Below are 21,475 nucleotides of genomic sequence, written 5' to 3'. Positions count from 1 at the left end.
ACCCATAGGATGGGATACTGTGTGGCTATAAAGAAGAATGAGAAACCTTCTTATATACATAAATGTAAAGAGGCACGTGAATATCTGAGGGGAAAAAAGGCAGGGTGTGGAACATTTTGTATATATAGTATGCTACCATCTGTTAAAAAAGGGGGAAATAACATATATTTGTATGTGCCTAAGATAAATCTGGAAGGAAATGAAAATACTAATACAGTGGGAGTCTGTTGGAAAGGAGCTCAGTGGCCGTGGGTGGGGGGACTGGAGTGGGAGAGAGAATCTGACCACACATAATTTAATGTGTTTGGGGCCTTTGTGAATGAATTATGGAGTTTACAAACAAGCTGACCACCACCACAGTGACAGCACAACGAAAGCTGTTTAGAGAAGAAAGGGAGTCTCACGTGAACACAGAGGTCAGATTAAAGAACGACAAGTTACTTAAAAGGAAGTAAAACTAACCTCAATGAATCACCTCAGTGCCAAGGGGAGAAAAGACTTTCCATCCTCACGAAGCAAATGCACAAGCATATAAACTTGTAAGACTCTCTTTGGAACTCTGAAATAGTTTGGTGATCTGCTTATATCCTGAGACTGTCCTCAGACCAATGGGCACCATCCACGTCCACAAAGTCCCACTGCCCGCAGAACTGCAGTGACTGTTTCACAGCTTAACCTTGCAGCTGACACCAGGCAATGGAATCAGAGCGGTTCTAGTCAGAACATCAAGTGCAAAAGGAGGTGGCCCATGACGATGCTCAAGTGTCTTTCAGAAGCACAACCCTACACAACTTGTAGCATTATGGCAAATCATGGGAGAGAATGAGCAGGGTGGGCACAAGGGGGGCACACCACAGCAGAGGCATGCAGGTGCCATGCGCACCAGAGAGGAAGGGGCATGACATTCACTGACTCCAAGAGCAGAATCAGAAGGGCCCCTGCATCTCAGGGACAGACTGTGGGGGCAGAAAGGCAAGGGGCATCTAAGGAAACAAGTTAACTTGCTCCAGTCCCTCACTAACAGCTAGAGGCCACACCAAACTGTGACAGGTGTCCACATGCAATGGCAAGAGGGAAAGCTAGGAGACCCCGTGAGCTCCACAACTGCACAAGGAAACCCCACTGCCCATCAGGCATGTACATCTGCAGATGCCTATCCGCACATAAGAGCTAGCGTCCCTTGTCAGCTCTGGAGCTCAAGTCCTAAGGAATAAAGAGAGGGGCTGGCAAGGTCAAGATATGACAACAGAGAAGTGTGAGCAAGCATGTGTGTGGACAGAGGTGCACACAGGGATGCACACACTCAGGACATTGACCAGAGGTGGGCTTTGCCAAGTGTTCAATCCTCACAACCACCTAAGAGAGAGGGGAAATTTTCCTCCCCATTTTATAGACAGGCAAACTGAGGCAGATAGAAAGATCAAACACTAAGTAAGTGATGCTCCCAGGATTAAAACCAAAGCAATGTGGCTCCAGAGCACTGAGGTGGGCAGTTTTCTTTCTCCCTCTCTCTTGGCTTTGGAGACAAAACAGATTTGGGAGTGTTAAAAGCCTGTGCCACTGACAGTTCCCACTCCTGGGCCACCTTCTGTACTGGGCAGGAAACACAGCTCCCAGACCCTGGTCTGCAGAAGCACCTCCTTTCAAAAAGTTTTCATAGGCCATGTTTATTTTTAAAGATTTTAAAACCACCCACACTAGTTCAAAATATAATTATTTTCACATTTGCATTTTCCTTGTTTCATTTTCACAAGTCTCTGTGAAAAGCTTATTAACCACCTGACTTTCCCTAAATTCAGAAAGGTGTAAGGGGCAGTTTTATGGACCTGGTCTCCTAAACTTCAGAGGCTGAACCATGCCACACCTTGCCTATTTGCTCTCATAGTCCTTGACAAACTCTAGTGCACACAGGAATCATCTGAGTAGAGTGACTTTAAAATGAAGACTCCCAAGCCATGCTCTAGGAACTCGGATGGACAAGTCTGTGGGGACTCCACAGATTTACCTTTTAATGGGATCTCCATTGACTATGATGTGGAAGGTAGTTTACAGGATCTGAACCAAGCCTACAAAAAAATTGACCCAGGAGTTTTTGCATTTTAGCTTACGTGTGTCAAATATCACACTGGCTCAAAATGCAGTTGGCAAAGCAGTGCTAAGGGGCTGCTGTATCCTTAATCGCTTTTTGTTTCAGGAACACAGATTGTCTTTCTTTCTCCTATCTATTCAGCAGGCATTTAGCAAGCAAAGCACACATGAACTCTTGTCCAAATACCCTATGTGACAGGCAAAGAGAGCTCCGTGTCATGCCTTACAGTGCCGGACAGGGTCAGCTGTTCACAGATGCGGTGAGTGGTTCTGATGGGGCTCAGGCTCTGTGCAGGGAGGGAAAGCCGAAATGAAAGGTGCTACCTCTCTTCCTGCTCATCAACCACCTCGACTTACTGAGCTTTACTATTATATACCAGCCACAATGCTAAGCACTTTATAGACACTAATTCCCTTGGCCAGTCTCTCCACAAGCATCCTATTAGGTAAAATCCATTATTACATACATTTAATAGAGCTGCACAAGGAAGAAAAGAGATTTTAAACTCACACGGTACTCAAGAGCACACGTCTAGGGAGCAGATGTATCTGTCAGGTGGGGCTGCTGAGTGCCTCATTATGGAATGTGAGCCTTTACCCTGTAACAAGTATGGAGTCATTAACTATTAGGAGGAAGACAAGGACTCTATTTTACAAAGCTAACTCTTACAGCCCCATGAAGACGGTAGAGAAAGCAGCTGAGAGACCACTGCAATCTCAAGACTAGGGCAGCTCAATGGGACTGTGAGGAGGTGAAAGATGGAGATAGACAGGGGCTGGTGCATGGGAGTCGCCACCTGGTCACGGGGGAGGTGGCCAGCCACAGACAAGAATCATTCCATGATTACTAACCTGGATGACTTCTGGTTTCTGACTTTTAAAATAATAGTGCCATTAGGGCAGATGGGAAACTCGAAGGAAACAGCAAATGCAGGATAACAACAGCAATGTCTGGTGGGGAAATGCTGAAAACCACGTGGAGGTATGTGGCAGGAAGATGACAACAGAGTCAGGAATGTGTCTGCTGTGAGCGTCTGGATTTGTCAGCACGGAGCTGCTATTTGAAGTCACATGGGAAGATGGCACTGTATGGACCTCGGGAAGAGGGGGACTTTTAAAGAGTGCTGACCTTCACAGGTGAGGTGAAGCCACAGGTTTGCTGAGGAAGAGCCAGTGGGGAAGAGAAAGCTGCCCAGCTGGGCATTTGGGCAAAGACGCAGGGGAGACGCTGAAGGAGGGGTCAGCACAGAGGAAGAGGGAGGGAAGCCACCGACTGACGGAGAATAGCAAGGGACTGTAGAGAAACTTCCGTAAAAAAACAAAACAAAACATTGTGATTGAAAAACAAAAACCAATCAACCAAAGTAAGAGATGAAGAACATATAGTAACCTTCTTAACAAGAGGAGGAGAAAACTGAAGGTAAAGGGGAAATGGGGGCAGGAAAGGTACGAGAAAGGGCATGACACCTGCTGGTGGGGTGTACAGGTCATTACGGCAGATGTACCATTTATCTCTCGACACCTGCCAAACATACAGCAAGGCAGGTCTCGTCTTGTTACTTAATTTTAAAAAATGACACTTATTATTTGCTACATCAGTGGAAAGAATAAGCCTCCATCATTTTATTCTGTAATCTAACATCTAATTCTATTTGCCACAATATCAAGTTTTCTTTTATAATTGGCTAGAAGGAGGGAAGGCTGGCTATGGTGAATTGGCTCTCAGCACCAATTCCCACCTTCCTCTCTGCCTGCAGGGCTGGGGACCTGAAAAACCTCCAGACTCCCTTGCACGATAAGAGTGCTGGGAACCAATAGGCTCCACCATGGTCTCTACTCAGCAGAGATGTGCAGCACAGAATGAGGCAGAGGCCATCTTCCCGCTGTTCCTCCTGCAGCGAGCAAGGTCGTGGGCATGTTAGAGTTGGACTCAGAACTTCCATTTCTAGTCATAAGTTTTAGGGTCTCAAAAGACAGCTGCAGGAGCTCCAGGGTCTCCTCACAAGCTTTGCAGTTGGAGCCAGTGGTGGGCCAGCAATCAAAGCTCCCTGCCCTTGGGATTCCAGTGTGTCCTCACTGTGAAGCCCAGGGGGGCCCCGTGACTTCATGTGCTGCAGTCCCTCTGATCTTACAGGCATCCCATTTCCTGTTACAATCACTTCCTGCTCAAAATACTATACTTTCTTGACTGGTACCAGGGTGGACAGACTCTACCTCCAGTTTCTAAGTTTCAAGTCCTAAAAACTCACTTGCTCTTGCTAATAAATGTTGAAACTTAGAGCATGCATTGAGGTCACGTTTTACTGCTCCCACATTCTAAGAAAAGCTGAGTTTGGGGCCTTATCAGGTTTGAGGAAACTCACTTTTGACTTGATCTCAGCATCTAGCACAGAGTGGCCCAAAAGAACCTTCTGGAAGGATGGAAATGTCCTATATTTGTGCTGTCCAAAACAGCAATGACTAGATTCACAAGACATGGAGCACTTGACACAGTGCAATGAAAGAACTAAAACTATAATTCAATTTTAATTAATTTAAAATGAAAATAACCACATGTGGCTAGAGGCAACACCATGGACAGCACAGATCCGAAACCTATTAACATCTGATCTGATCTGGGTGGTGGGGGGTGGGGGGGCGGTCCATGAATTCCCAGGAGGTCTGGCCAAGCATCATTTTGAGAAGGCCCATAAAACATCTGAAACTGCATCACAAATTATACACATGTGCAAGTGCATTTTTCTGAGGGTCAACAAGCCCTCATCAGAATCTCAAAGGGGTCTGTCCCACCACAAATGTGAAAATCTGTTCTGAGACTGGGGAACATTCTAGGAATGTCAGTATTTTCTCAGTTCTAGGAAGATCACCTGGTTCTCAGAAGTCATCCCAGAATTCTGATACAGAAACAACCTAGACTAATTTTTCATGACCGCCTTGGTTTGGGCCCTCAGCTTATGCCTGTCATGGAATCAACTGTCATGGAATTCCAATCCATTGTCATGCACTCAATTTTGCCACAAGGGACTCTGGGAAGAAATCCCATTAACTTCAGTCAGTGTGTTATCTCACTCATTCATTCATTTGCCTCCTGGCTCATTTATTCTTTCATCACATATTTGAGAATCTACAACATGCAGAGGACAAGGAAGGCAAGAAGTGAACTAATTCAGGCCTCTGGGCCCTGGACAGATCATGGGGTGGACGGACTAGGAACCTCAGAGAGGCCAAGGATGGGTGGGACAAAATTGAGTGGGGGCAGCTGGTTGAAACTTTCTCTGGGCGGCAGTTAGACCTCAGAATCCCCTCACCAATTTTGCACAGCCAGTGACACCTCGACCCACGCAGATGGCTGGAGGTCTACTCTCCAGGAAAGATGAACCATAATGACTTACAGTCAGAAGCACCAGGCAGTGGCTGGGAACAGGGAAAACAAGGGGAAAAAAGGGATCACATGAAAGTCCATGTGCCAAAAGTAGAAGGTGTGCACCCCTTCCATCATAACTCTTAGCAACACAGGCAATTTGGCTTGGAACACTGTAACTAGCAGGTGAAGACAGCGAGGATATGGTCCCTGCAAGCCTGGCCTAGTCAGGGGAATGTCCTCCAAGACACTGTACTGTGTGTTCCAACCTCAAAGGGTGTGTAAAACTTAGAACCAGTGGAGGAAAGGAAACCAGCAGAGGACCACGAGGGAAATCAGGTATATCAGAAAATGCCACTCACAATTTCAATGCAGTGCATTTCCTAAGAGGGGAAAACCAGAGATCACAGCCATTCCTGAATTGTCCTGTGTTTAAGAACCTACGGTGAAATTCAACACAAAGCACAGACTTAAAAGAATTGGCAGGTGGCTCTGATGGCTGCCACCTGTAGAAATCGGGGGCCACAAGTGTTTGGGCCTTCCATGTTCCGTGCTTGTCAGAATGGCGAAGGAAGCAATTCCTGAACTCTACAAAACTACTGTCCAATGCTAGACGTAGCACAGATTCACGCCCTGAAATTTATATGGTATGCTCTGCAGGACTGATTATGGAAAATGTTTATTTTCTCTAGATTTTGTTTCTGAGGGCAGCAGAAAAAAAATGATCACGAGATGCTGGTGATAACCTAAGTTGATGGTTTGAGTTAAGAGCCCTCACCTTACCTTTTGATACTTCTGAAGAGTTTGGGTCGCCTTTGTTTTGATGTTGTCTGTATGTTTGTTTTTAACCAACTGGTACCGAAAGCAGTGGGTCACAAGCCCTCGGGGCCATCATTGCCTCCCGACCTTTTAACAGAGTTCCCAATTTCAAAATCAGGTTTTTGGTGCTCACATTCTAAAGCTCTCTTCAAACCGTTCTGTACTGGCAACACCTAAAAGAGCTAACTCACTATGTGGAGAGGAAGCCTGCCAGTTGTCATACCTTTTATGACCCCAGAGGAATTTCTGCATCAGCGAAAAGGCTAAGGCACTTAATAGTCAGGAATATGGAGCCTACCATGTCTCTTACATACAGGGGCAAATAATATTAATAGTAATGAGGTTAAGAGAAACTGAGGAAGGCAGTGCAAAGATGTAAATTTTCTTAGGCAGGTGAAGTACTGTGAGGGCGCATCGAACACACACACCACCTTTATTTGTTCCCTAAGGAAAATAATCTGAAACAAACATAAGGTGACCTGGCTTATGAGAAAGCAGAGTTTGCGTGTGTAGGCGTGTGTGTGGCTGCAATGCTAGCAGCATCTAAACCAAAAGCAATTTAAATTATATGGATAATGCCCATAATTGCAGATGTGATTAGCTAGAACAGAATATTAAAGTAAGAGAAAGCACTGTAACATCCTTTACCAAACACAAAACCCCATCACCATAAACTGCCCTTGCAAACTGTCAGTGGTTTGTGAGAGTTTGAAAATCTTTTCAAATGGGCACCTAAAATAATACTACACTAATCTCAAATAAATTTAGTATTTTATTCATTGTCCCCACTTCAACATCAGCGCCTTTATAGACACTTAGAGAATTATCTGACTTCAAGAGAAGTCAAATACTAAGTAAAAAATGGTCATTTTAATTACCTCAAAGTGCTCAATTAGCCATGTGTTGAAAATACTTTGGATCAATTTAGTGCATAAAAATAACTAATAAATTGTTTTGATGTACTTTATAAATTTAAAGTGTTAAATAAATGACCTATAATCAGAATCCCCATCATCATAAAAAATAATTTAACAGCCACAAAGTGACTGTCATAAATGTAATATTTGTTCTCAGGACTGAGGAAAAGAAAACACTTACAAAACTGAAATCATGAGAACCAAGTGGCATTAAGCTCACGGTCACCTTCAAAGGTAAACATTCAGCAAGGCCCCACAACAAAACAAAATCCAAAAGACCCAAAATTCAAGCAAGATCAAGGAAGCTGAATGCAATTTTACTTGATTTGATGAAACAAATGTATAACTTTATCTACCTAAATGTAGGTAGATAAGATTCAACAGATTGTTTAAAAAAAAAAGTTCATGTGTGAGGTCTAGAAAATGGGCAATCTATTTTCTGATCTGCTTCCTAATGCTAACTAATGTTCATTACTACAGGATGAAAGCATCAAGAATAAGAAAAAGAGCTGACATGAGCTGGCTAGCATTTCTCTGCTGTAAAACCAGAAATTTATATCCGAAGGAAAACAGCAATAAGGAGAAAAGACTGTCAAAAAAGTTAAATATACACTAAATGTTGCTCATCGTTCTTTTTAAGAATGGGGAAACTGTAGAGTCTGGTGAATTAAGCAGCAAAAAGATGTCAAGTGCAATGATGCTGAACCCCAGGCACATCTTAATGGCTTAGGTAGTTTCTCCATCTGTAAGTCAGGACATGCTTGCTCTGTCTGTTAGGTGATTTACAGCTGCAGAGCCCTGGAAGTTCCAGCTGCTAAATAAGCGACAACTGCTGAAGAATTTTAACCATAATGTGCTAAAAAATAATGAGGAAGCATGGGCTTTGAACTTTGCAATTTTTGCTTTCAAATTAATCATGCAAACAAGACTCCAATCTCATAATATGAACTAACATAGTAGTACATAGCAAGTGTTCGCTTCAGGGAACTGAACTCACAGAAGGGACCCTGTGGTCCAAGAGCAGTTGACTCAACTTCACATGTAGTAATGAAAATAAGGTCGTGCTCTGTTCCTGTAGCTCCAGAAACACCACCATTATGCCTGCGTCTACATTTTGGTTAATGCCAGCTGGAGGCCATTCTACTTGAAAATTCAGTAAGCGATCAACTTTTTGGGAATTTCCTTCTATTTCAAATTGATTTTGAAATCTTAAGACACAGTAATATTTTAAACGATTTTTCTGAGAATTAATGATACATGGGGCGTTCAGCTAAACTCATTGTTCTCCACCCTTCCCACTCTCTGGGACTAATATTTACAAGATGGCAGACCACCTAAGGCTGTCAATGCTGTAAGACCTGCTTACTGAGGTAACAGAATGAAGATATTAGCATCAGTTCTATGAGCTTCCAAGCTTCCTATTCCCATGGTGCTAACAAGCATGTCATGAAATTTAAAATTTGGACCTGGTGAGCAAACATTATTTTATCATCTAGTCTTACTGGTTTTCCATGTACATTTAAAAGAACTACTCTTCATGCTATGAAAGAGAAAAACGAACACTCAACAAACAAAATTACCCAAGGAATTTTAAATCATAGAAAGATGGAAAAACCTTAGAGATCAAATGCATTTAATTCTTTCTCATTGAAAATATAACATCTAGAAAATAAAGTCTTCCATCTAAGTCCAAGTCTGATCAAGGTTCTACTTAGAAAGTACATTTTTTGTCAATTATCTGGACAATTACATATAAAATACAGCCATAAAGAACAGTTTAAACATGAAACAAAAGCCTAAGTCCTATTTTATTTTATTGTGTATTTGGAGAGAAAGTCATCTCCAGTTACTATTTAAGGATAAATTAAATATCTATGGAAGAAGAAACCAAAGTAAGGGTATTATTCACATTAAAATGCAAATATATAATTTTATCCTCATAATAACCAAGACCTCAAATACCAGTTTTAGTGACTCATATTAATTTAATTATGACATTAGCTTTTATAATCATAGATGTAAAAAGACCACTGTGTTCCAAACATAATTATCACACCAGTATCTCATTTCATGAAATTATTAGCTAAGATGAGAGCCTCTGAACAAATTTACATTTGATTAGTTTCACTTATTTAAGAACAGTGAATAATTGAAGATCTGTTTAAATAAAAGAAAAGCAGATAGGAGCACTTCTGAGGACTGCTAAGTTCCTCTGCACCCTGGCATTTCTGGATGGACCCTAAATCCTTCCAAATGACTGCTGCCTGGGCATACCTTCCAGGTGAAGCCACATCAGTCTCCCCTTCACACTGACAACAGAGGCCACGCAGAGTTCTCCTGGATTCCTGGGGTTGACAGCTTCAAGTTTCATGTTCTTTGTGAAGCCCCGACTAAATGATGTCTGTAAGAGAGAGAGCACAGACACTGAGCCAGGGACACCACAGCAAGATATGGTGCAGACAGGGCTGGCCAGCTGGCGAAGCAGGGGCACCCGCACATGCTCACACGCACACACACAGATTGCATCTGCAACACGGGTGGGCTAACTCACATGTTGGTCTTTCCCACCATTCTTGAGAAAAGAACCACGCCTTCCTCACTGGGATCCCAGCAGTCAGAAGAACTCTGCTCGATGCACCCCAGGCACCCAGTAATAGTTGTTGAGTGAGGGAGAGGATGACGTGTTCTCCCTTTCTGCCCTGACGTCGACACAGTCACTGATGCACGAATCATTCCTTCCTCTGCCCTGCACTCATGTCACCCCTGGGCCTATTAGGGGAGACAGATTTAGCCCCCGTCTGAGGCCATACTCCTTCAGCCTGAAGAATATCTGTTAGCATTTCTTTTCATGCATGTCTACTGATGATGAATTACCAGTTTTCTTTTACTGAAACTGTCTTTATTTTACCTTTGTGCTTTTTGTGTATTATTTTTATTTACTTTCTAGATTTGCTTTTTAAATATTTACACATAGGAAAACTTGCTTTTTTCAGTGCCCTGTTCTACAGCATGGGGCTGTTATATGTTAAGTCTGCTCAGGCTGCCATAAAAACACCCCAGTTTGGGGGGCTTAAATGACAGGTATTTGTCTCACAGTTCTGAAGGCTCAAGTCCAAGATCAAGGTGTCAGTAACACTGGTTCCTCCTGAAGCCTCCCTCCTTGATGTGCAGACTGCGGTCTCCCTGTGTCTCCACATGTTCTTCCTCTATGCATGCAGTCAGTGTCCCACCCATGTGATCTCATTTTACCTTCATAACATCCTTAAAATCACATTCTGAGGTACTAAGTAACGGTTAGGATGTCAATGTGTAAATTGTGGGGGACACAATTCAATCTATAACATTTGTTTCAATTCCCTAGAGATAAGATTGCTGGACCATGTGGTAAACACTACGTTTAACTTTCTACAAAACTGCCAGATCATTTCCCAAACCATCACTGGGCACCCCCATCAGCAGTGTGTGGAGTTCCAGTCGCTGCCCCCATCCTCCAGCACTTGGTATTGCAACCTTCCCAACCTTAGCCGTTCTAATCAGTGTCCAGTGCTATCCAGACACAGTGTAACTGGTACTTTCCCTATCCTAACGATGTTGAGCATTTTTTACGTATTTATTATTCATACATCTTCTTTGGCTAAGTGTCTGTTTTTATCTTCATTCAAGAAGGTGTATTTCTGCTGTTCAAAGTGTTTTCCTTTTGGTACTCTAAAAATGTTGGTTCATTGTCTTCTGGTCTCCCTTGTTTCTGATGACAAGTTCATTGTTATTCAAACTGTTGTTCCTCTACTTGGAATGTATCTTATGTTTTTTGCTCTAGATGCTTTCAAGATTTTTCTCTGTTTGGTTATCAGCAATTTGACTATATTGGATTTTTCTGTATTTATGCTGCTTGGGCTCACAGAGATTCCTGAATCTATAAAGTTAGGTCTTTTAGCTATTTTGGTAAATTTTGGCCATTATTTCTTCATACAGTTTTTCTTTCACAGTCTTTCTGGCCACTTCTTCTGGATCTCCAATTACATATACTATACCCTCAGGTTCCTGAGATTCTGTTCATCTTTCTTCCCGAGTATTTGTTCTCTTTCTTCTTCAGATATGATCATTTCTATCTTCAAGGTTATTAAAGTCTTTCTCTATCTTCATTCTGCTATTAAGCCTTTGCAGTGAACTTGCTATTTCAGATACTTTATTTTTCAGTTCTAGAATTTCTCTTTGTACCTTCTACTTCTCTTTTGGTACCTCTTATCTTTTCATTCTTTATCAGAGTATTTTCCTTTACAGAAAGAGTTCTCAAACTTTAGGGCAGATCGGAAGAGCCTTTTAAAAACAGACTGCTGGACCTCACCCCAAAGTTTGAGATTCATTTGAAATGAGACTGGAGAATTTGTATTTCCAAAAAGTTGCCAGATGCTGCTGAAGTGTCTAGCCTAAGGACCATATTTTCAGAATCACTGCTTTATACTACTGAGCTTAGATATAACAGGTGCTTTAAAATACTTGTCTTCTAATCTAACATCTGAGTCATGTTGGGTTTAATCTCTGCTGATTATCTTTTCTACTAAGAATCACTCCGATTTTCCTATTTTTTCATGTGCTGAGCAACTTTGAGTTGAAATCTAGATGTTCTAAATGTTGTGTCACAGAAACTCTGGATTGTATTCTATTTCTCCCAAGAGTGACTTTTTTTTTTCTGTTTGAGCAAGCAGTTCACGTGGCTGGACTCAAAACACACACTCTGTCTCTTGAGAAACAGCTCAAATCTCAGTTCAGTTCTTCCATCTGTAGCTAGGCTGCTTGAAGTTTGACTGCCAAATACACGGTTTGGGGATCAGCCAAAGATTTAGGTAGAGTTCACACATAAAGTGGTTCCCTCTCCTGGTTCTCCCTTGTCTGAGACTACCCTCCATTTCCAGTAGCTGTGGGTGCCCACATTCTGTTATCTGGCTAATCAGGGCAGAAAGACTAAGAATGTTTATCACGGTTTTAGTCATTTTATATGTTGTCAACCCTGTGGATATCTGGTCAGAAGTCTGAAAAAAATGCAGTGGGGGAACTCACAGTTCCTTCCTTCCAAGCACCTGCTCCCCTTCAGAATTTGCCTGCTCTTATTCATTCTCTGCATCCCTCAGGTAGTTCTTCTGGTTTACAGTTGCTATTTGCATAAGGGTCTATGCAGTATAAGCACAGCCAATACTGGAAGCAAAACTCCCTCCTAGCATTATTTTAAAATAAATATGAAATCTTCCCAAATCACCCACTACTATAAATTTTAATCAGATGTTATACTACTGTATAAATATACCTATTTTTGAAATATGTAAGTTAGAATAAACAGGTTCCTATAAGTAACAGAGATTATATCTGTATGTGATTTGTAGAAGGAGACCCAGGTAACTCACATTACCTATCTTTTTATATATGTTCAGCTGAAAGTGCAATTACATCTTTATGTACCCATAACAAAATTATCCAGTGTATGTTAAGAAACCAATTCACTCCTTTCCTATATGTTTCTTTGGAAATACGAATCAGAGATATTCTAGGTGGGCTATTTTTCTGCAAGTCACCCTGCCTCAACCATGTGTATTATGTATTGAGCTTCTTTTTGATGATACGACTCGATAAGTTGCCTGAAAAGCCTCTAAGTAAGTTAAGATGCATTTAATCCTATTTAATAAGGGAAAGCTACAACCACGTAACCTATTTTCATTTCAGCTCACTGCTTCAGGGTGATTTATAAAGAATCAATAGCAAAACTGTTACCGGTGAGTTTATTTTCCTAAGCATTTGGCTGTGTTGATCCATTTCAGAACTGCCTCTGACTGTTAAAACATCCCCAGGGAAATGTCTTCTATGCATCCACTTCCACACTACCTCTCCTTTAGCACACACAAGATATGTGATTAAAAATGAATTCATAATAAGCATTCCATTACAGAGCACTTGTAGCAAGCTAACAAAATTCAGCAAAGTACCAGTAATGCAATTCATATGCCAACAGGCAGATAACAATCCTGTCGATTAAATAAACGGAGAGCCAGAAACAAAGAGGGGCATATTTGTGACAAGTACATTCCTAATGAATATGCCAGCTTATTCATTAAATCTTATAGAACAGATTTAATCTTGGTAGCTAAGCCCTGAAAGCGTGGAGGCTGCCTGAGGGTGTGGATCCTTGTTCCATAATTAAAATCCATGTGGACAACTGCTGGCTGAACAGAAGCAAAGGGCAGATAAAAAGACTAGGTGGATCTGTGTTATCCCAGAAAAAACAGCTCCCTAAAAGCAGGACAAAGGGAGATGTCGGGATTTTCCTCCCAAGCCTGAAAAGTCAGGGAAGGAATACTTCTTTGTCAGGTAGAAATCACAACCTCAAAGGGGTTTGGAGATGTGATAAAGTATTTCCACAATCTTAAATGAAACTCAGCAAGGCCAGCAGATTCTGTGGCAAGTGACATCACTATGGAAAAAATGTGTAGTAAGACTGCACTGAACTTAATAAGCCTTGAGTGCTAACTGGCTGCGGCCCTCATGGTGGCAGGGTGACACGGCTGTCCCCACCATACCCTCGACACTCATCATACAGCTCTTTCAATGCTACAGAAGAACCACCTTGTGCAAAGGCAATGTCGTCCACTAGAAAGTTCCCTTCATCATTTTAGGAGCCCTGGTTTCCCACTCTGCCACGGATCTACTACTGTTTGTACATGTACAGGCTGGACCCAGTCATCAACCTACTTAATTCTCCAAAACCCATTCCTGACTTTGGCTCTGCATGGAGCATCTCTCCATGAGGCCAACCTTTCCCGCAACTCCACTCTCATACTCTGGTCATCCCACAAACTACAGGTGGGGTGGCAACGAATCAATCAGCAGCCCCAGGAACACATCCAGACAACAGGTCTGATTTGGGAGCAGGCTGTGCTGTAGTGACTGCAGTCGCCAGGTGCAGACTCTGGTTTTTCCTCAGCATAATGCATTAACTTTCACAACTAAATGCAAGTTCAACACTCTAGGCCATACATTTAGGCCTCATTTTTTACAAAAAAAGAGATAGTAATTCTTATCTGCTTTCACAGTTCCTAGAGTTGATGAAATTAAAAAGAATAATTTATAAACTACTTTTTACAACCAACTCCCACAACTTAACAAGTGAACACACCTGCACACATACAAACGTGCACACGCACTACTATTTCCTGTCATCATGCCAATAGCCCTATTTGGACAAGGAAGTGGCTTAAAGTAAAACACAAACTTGTTGGACTGCCATCTTACTAAAGTAATTGAAGAAAAAAAATTAAGATCATATTTTAAGAATACACATCAGGAACAGAGACTTTCCTATCAACAGACTTACCAATATTACACACTACAGGAAGTGCATAACTAACATTGGTCAAGTGGCTAGCTGTCACCAAGACCTGTCCTCCTCCTCCCATCATAGGGCACCATGGCTGACAACAGCGGCCCAGCCGGGACACCATTCCCAGGCTCACTCACGGTCACGCAGCCCAGAGACCAGTTCCCCCCAACAGAAGGTAACAGGAGTAATACGTGTCAGTATCAGCTATAGGCTTTGGGACTGTATCTTCTCCTGTACCTCTTTTCCTATCTGCTTACTAGATTCAGATGATTAAGCCAAATCCACTACACTGAGAAGAACCACTCACTAATCAGGAATAGCCTGGGTCCTTCCATAAGTGAGAACTGAACTCACATGGATACCACAGCTTGGCACCACCCTAATAAATAACCTGAAAGGAAGACTCATTAAAGACTACACAGCTTTATGATCCTATACACACGGTAGTGAGCCAGCCTTACTGAGTAAATAGAAAGCAATTTACAAACCTTACGGTGAACATCATCGTAATACGGTGAACATTTACGGTGATAAAATGAGAAAGAACCAAGTTTCTTACATTTCTGAAGCAGAAGGGAGGCGTTTCCTCTGTCCCATGCTGCTTATGATAATCTGCCCAGTCGAAGTCCTGGCCAGAGTAACCTGCACATCACAAAACACAGACAAAACAGCATTACACCATCCAAATCACAGACAAATGCACAACTTCACGGTGCATCAGTAATTAAAATAGTAAGGGCTCCATACAGACCCTCAAAGGGTGAGGTTCTTTCTTACGCCTAACAGCATGTCAGACTTCATGAGGGTCGAATGAAATATTTTGAAAAACTTAAAGTACCATAAATACTGGTACATACCATCATTACCATAATGTATGCCTGAAACCAGGTGGAAAGGGTGGATTTACCCACATCAGCACATGCCAGTGGGTAGAGTTGCCTTGGTAGAGAATAGATGAGACAGAGGTTATGTTACAGGACATTGAGAAGAGCTCCCCACTGAACAGCTGAAGACAAGCAGAAGGCTTGCAACAGAAGGGCCTGTTTGTTTAGGGTTGTGGCAGGCTGGCTTGGGTAAAGCCAAGATCTCCTGTTCTAAAATCTCTTCCCTGGACCTTTGCTACTTCATCAGGCTCATGGGCTAAGAGGGGACCCAGGAAAACCCCTGTATAAATGAAGAGCAAGCCATTTTCTGATATAACATGGAATTTGGGTATTCTTTATGGTCAATATCTGTGCAGATAAAACTTTCCAACCTAGAAGACACCTCTGCTCCTCTACAGACAAACACGTAGCTAGAATTGCCATCATGATCACCATCTTGCAAAGGGCTTCAGCCCACTCCACCAAATGCTACGCTCCATGGCTCCTGGGACCTACACTCATTCCTCCTCTATTCAGTCTTCCAGACTCTTCCTTTGGAGAGCCTCCTTACATCTAATAATTTCAAGAGATGTAACTAAGTCTTGCTGGGCACCTAAGCAGCAATTAATTATTCTGCCCCTAGAACTCTCTCGTTTCCTTGAGCATGTCAACAGCCTAGACTTCTCCTCCTTCTCTTGGGGACCTTTATTCACTTCATCACTTAAAATTCTTTTCCTTCAGGCTGATAATGAGCTCTCTCTTTATAAGGCAGTTTTGTGACAGCTCAGAAAATAACTGCTGCATAAAAACAAATTGCTGTAGCTTCTATAATGGAGACAACAGGGGTCAATTATACTCATTAATCAACAAAGACAGAACAAGAAGTACTGAGGCTTAACTGTAGCCAGGAAAACACGTCTTAAACCCAGGAGGGAGGAAAACAGCAGAGGGGGAAAGAGAATAAAGGGAAATCAAAACCCCTCAGGCTATTAAAATTTGCAACAAGCTGCCATAGTAGACTGTTGAACCAAGCAAGGCCATTAGAGTTATTTAAGCTTTTATTTCTGTTTATTCTGAATGAAGTCCCAACTGTTACAGGTCTAAAAGGGAAAAGGTCAATGACCCATTTCCTTATGACACAAATTAATTGACACAAGACAGCTCCACTTGCAAGTATTGCTCTTTTTGGTAGTGTATGTGGACGATTCCTTTGAGAAATAATTTGGCAGTAAAAAACGTTTATGAACTTTGAGACACAATTTCATTTCTGGGAATTTATCCCATATAAACAACCCTAAAAACTGAACAAGTCTTATACATGAAGATACAATGGCATTATTATTGATAATTCTAGGAGGGGAATTATTTTACATCCAAAATAGGAAATGATTGAAACTTATCCAAGTCTACGGAAAATCATGCAGGTGTGAAACTGCACATAGTTTGTAAAAAAAAAAAAAAAAGAGAGAGAGAAAGGAAAAAAGCGAAATATATTGCTATAGGTTTAGCTAATAAAGACTGCTGCAAGCATATACAGAATTATCAAATTTATAAAGAAATATGCAAAGAAAAGACCAAAGGAAATGTAAGAAAAATTTAATAGTAAATATTGACATAATTATCTGCGTGGTGGGCTTCTTGGATTCTTTTTTCTTCTACCTCTTTGCATTTTCCAAGTTTTCATTAATGACCATGAAGTATTTCAATAATAAAAATTATTAGAAAGCACAGCATCTTTGCTCTTTTTAAAAGATACTCAAAGTACTGGTCAATCAAGTCCTTTTTTGCCACGTGGAATGCACCACGACTGCCTCCCACAGCTTCCAGCTTCCATTTGCCAACAGAATCCTGATTTTATCCAGTTCCTAGAGGAAGTCAGGCCTCTCCTCAGCACCACAAAGTGAATCCTGAGACAATTATGGTGGTCTCATGCCCCTTGCCAATGGCTGGAGACGGAGGTAAAGGGAAGGACTTAGAAATAGATTTCCCTCTCTAATATAAGAGATACACAGGAGCAAAAGCTGCCCTTCTATGCTGGGTGTGTATAAAAAAATTGTGCAATCTTAATAAAAAATAAAAACAGTGAAAGAATATCATCTTTGCCACCTACCTGATGGGCAAAATGAAAAACAACCCTGAGACTCTTCCATTATAAGATCTGTTGACAAACAGTACTTTTATGCATTTCTCGTTGGTGTATAACTCAAAAACCATTGCAGATGCCAATGTGGCAGCACATGTCCAAATCTTTAAGAAGGTGCCTACTCTCCTACCTAGCCATTTGTTCACTCTTGTTATTCATTCATTTCAAAATACCTAAGTGCATATTACGTGCAAGGCATGGTTCTAGGGATACGGAAGTGAACAATGCCAAGAAAAACCCTCACTCTCTGCACAGCTTACATTTCCATGAGACAGATATACAAGTATCAAAGGGAGATCATCAAAGTGTTGGAGAAAGTGGATGAGGGGTGCAGGGAGAGCCGAAGTGTTATACATGAACAGCCTTGATGAAAAGCTGAGGAAGGAAGCATGTGGCTATCTGGGGGAAGGATGTTCCAGGGACGGGGACCAGCAAGTGAGCAAGCTCAGAGGAGGTCTGGAATGTTCTAGAAAAAGCAAGGAGGACTGTGGGGCTCTGCAGAGTTCACTGGGCAAAAACAGAGCAGTAGTTCTTTTATGGACCATCATACAGAGATAAGACGATGGCCTGTGAACATTTTATGAACAAAGTAGAATTGAGAACAACAGGGGTGTGTTTAAATCAATTATCCACCTACAAATCAGGGTCATTTAAAGTAGTAGATATTTTGGCAGGATACATCTTAATAAATAAGTGATAAATTAATAAGTAAGTGATAAATTGTATAAAATAATTAAACAGATACACAAAATTACATATTCAGGGAAACAAATCTGAAAAAATACACACCTAAAGTTTTTTCTTCAGGATAGGAAACTCTCTACTTTTTTCAATATTTTAAAGAATGAGAGGGTATTAAATCTGTAGTTGGAGGAAAAAGTCTTTAAAAAATAAACTGAAGTCTTATAAAGTCGTAGCAAAGGCAAGGATGGAGGGGGACGTGGAGCATTAGGAAAGAAAGCTCTGGAGCACCCCACCACACGTGGATGGAGATGCCACGGCCCCATGAGGTGGTCTTTACCTAAGGGGGCCTTTACACTGTTGAGGTCCTGGAACATCTGGTCTTAACAGCAAGCTTGTTTGGCTTCTAGTTCAACATCTCTTTGAAAGGAAAAGCAACACAATCATCTTCAAAGATCAGCAAGTAGCAGGACCGAGCTACATAAGTGGAGGAGGATACAACAGAACCCACGCTAGAAGAACTGGCTCTTAATCCCTTCTTGGCAAATCTCGTGACTCCTTGGAGTGGCTCAATTGGGCACATTTTCATCACCCTGGTCCTACGGAAAGGTGATCTCTCTCCTTGCAAGCGAGGCATTTACTGACTTCACTGGACACTCAGGAGGCTAAGCACACGATAGTTCACCTCGTGGGACGCCACAGCCAGCTCGTGAGGTAAGTAGGATGCATGCCCCATTGCACAGCCACACAGACCTCACGGCACAGAAGCGGTCCTGGGAACAAGTCTGCCTGAGTAAGTTTTCTCGACCATCCCTCAGGTCGTTTCTTTATAGAGCCTTACAAACTGATTGTAAAATTCATGCACAGAAATAACTGAGACAATTTTGAAAACGAAGAATAAAACAGAAAGATTCACCTGATAGATATCAAGACTTATTACAAAGTAAACTCAATTTTTAAAAGTGAGGAATTTGTGAAGAGATGGACAAACAGATAAGTGAAGTGCAATAACTAAGCACAGGATAAGGTTCACATCCATACAGGGACTGGCTACTCAATTAATGATGCAGAAATAGTTGGTGAATTTGGAAATTCAACTCAATTCAGTTGAAAAAATAAAATGGTCTTCTTTCTTCAGGCCATGCAAAAATTAATTGCAAGTAGATAAAGAGCTAAATATGGAAAGCAGAACTGCAAGACTTCTAAGGAAAACAGAGAAGAACATCAGCATGAAGGATTTCTAGAGAAATATAAACAAATCATGATAGCTAAGATGGATATATGACTACATTATAATTTAACACTTCAACATAATAAAGCACAATTAAAATGATGAACCACAGACTAGACCATTATACTTCTTATTTGAATGTACAAATACTTCCACAATCAAAAAGGGCAAAAAATATGATTAACAATTCAAAGGAAATACAAATTGGCAATAAATTGCCACAGCATTAGCAGCCAGGACACACAAGTGACACAAGGAGGCCCAATTCACTGCCACCTGAGGGCCCTGACACCACCTATGAAAACCACCTAATGGGGCAGATGAGGCAAGACGGAAACTCTAGCAATGCCACATGCAGGTCTACCCCCAAAAAGGAGCTCTCAACATTTGGGTACATGTGCAACATTTGAGTATTTTTTGCAGTGGGGAAAACTGGAAAGACCTTCCATGTCTCTGTAAGAAATGGAGTTCAACAATCATGGTATACTCATGAATATACCATGAATACATATCTACGTACATCAACATGGAAAAAATCTGCAAAATGCTAACACCACAAAGTATAAAAAGTCACATAAAGAGAGGCATAGCGTGATAGTATTCATATATATATGTTAAAACTAGATCTACTATAAAGTGGCTGTGATAAAAAGAGTGAGAGATTGGGGCAGAGAAGACACAAAGACCAAGGTATTCAGGCAGTAAAAGCACCAAGTCTTGAGGAAGGTGGTTCTCTTGTGGCGGGTGGGCTGGGAGTTACGGGAGTGAGAAAGGGAGGAGGATGGTGATGACACAGGAGGTCCTGAAAATCCTGGCAGGACACAAATCCTAGATGCAGGGTGCGAGACACAGAGAACCCAGGGTGACACAGGTTTTGTTGTATCTACAACGTTTTATTTCATGTTTTAAAAACCTGAATCAAATATGGCAAAATGCTAGTGGCTGTTGGATCAAAGGCTGTAGGGGCATGAGAATGTGTTTATTATTTTCTGCCCTCTTTGGTATATTTGAAATAGAGCATTACTAGATGAACTAAGTCCATCAGTTAGCGTATGAGGTTTCTCTTGGGGAAAAGAGAATACCAATTAGGTTCACTACTTTTCCTCTTGATGATAATTAAAATACACCGTTACCTCTTAAATTGTGTTAACAGTTTATGTGTCCATTAAGATGGCCAACTGGTAGAGACAAAGTGCCAAAATAAGCTATTTACCTTAGCCTGCGCTCACACATTTTACAACAGACATTTAAAGGCTTAACATGTTCCACAAAGATCCCTTGGGGTATCATGTTTTTTCTGCTAATACCACAGCTAATCTTTGAGGCCAAGGAGGTTAATGAAATAATTTAAAAATTGCAAGTCATGGTTGATAACCTATACACATTTTTGCTTAGTTGATTAGTGTACTTGTTTGATCACTTTTAAGGTAACTGTAATATTGGATTGTTGTTTATTGGGTTTACATTAATTAATGGGGCAAAATCTCCAAGGTTCTGTCCTTTGCTTACCAGGAAAACACTTGCTCAGACAGAGACAACACTGAGAAATTCCTATCCTACTAGCTTAGACTATGTACCTCTAAAGTCTGGAGACAGAATTTTTAAAAAAAATAGGAATAGGGTCAAAGCAATATAAATAACAATCTGTGTTCTTTGCATACCTCCTATACCACCGAATATCTTTTGCTTCACCAACTCTTCCCGCTGAGGAATGAGGAGGATGATATCTTTTTGAGATAAGGCAACATGTTGTAACTGTACGGGGTGTTTACAGTTCTAACAAATCTAAACAACATAATACATTTGTGGAAAACAGACACACAAGAAATGTCTAAACTCACTTCTCAACATGTCCAGTAAATCCTATACACTTTTATGAAGTTCAGAATTGGCTCAGGATTTAAGTTAAAACTTTTAAAAGTGCATATATTTTCCTATGTTAGAAAACCAAGAATGACTTCTGAAAAAATTCTATAGCATGAATCCCAGCCTTGGTGTTGACACAC

At 41.3% G+C, this 21,475-nt stretch overlaps 1 protein-coding gene across 8 annotated transcripts in view; it reads right to left on the bottom strand.

Moving 5' to 3' along the window:
• Window positions 1–21,475, bottom strand: part of SFMBT2 (Scm like with four mbt domains 2) — a 214,821-nt gene that overhangs the window by 46,250 nt on the left and 147,096 nt on the right. For all 8 annotated transcript variants that reach the window (XM_073229358.1, XM_073229355.1, XM_073229360.1 and 5 more), the window contains 2 exons: window positions 15,111–15,193; window positions 9,460–9,586 (listed from right to left, as the gene is read on the bottom strand). In XM_073229358.1, the coding sequence (XP_073085459.1) occupies window positions 9,460–9,586; window positions 15,111–15,193 (210 nt within the window). The remainder of the gene's footprint in view (window positions 1–9,459; window positions 9,587–15,110; window positions 15,194–21,475) is intronic.

The sequence above is a fragment of the Manis javanica genome, chromosome 2, assembly GCF_040802235.1.
Source record: "Manis javanica isolate MJ-LG chromosome 2, MJ_LKY, whole genome shotgun sequence".
NCBI lineage: Eukaryota > Metazoa > Chordata > Mammalia > Pholidota > Manidae > Manis > Manis javanica.
This window is presented reverse-complemented; position numbering and strand designations above follow the sequence as displayed.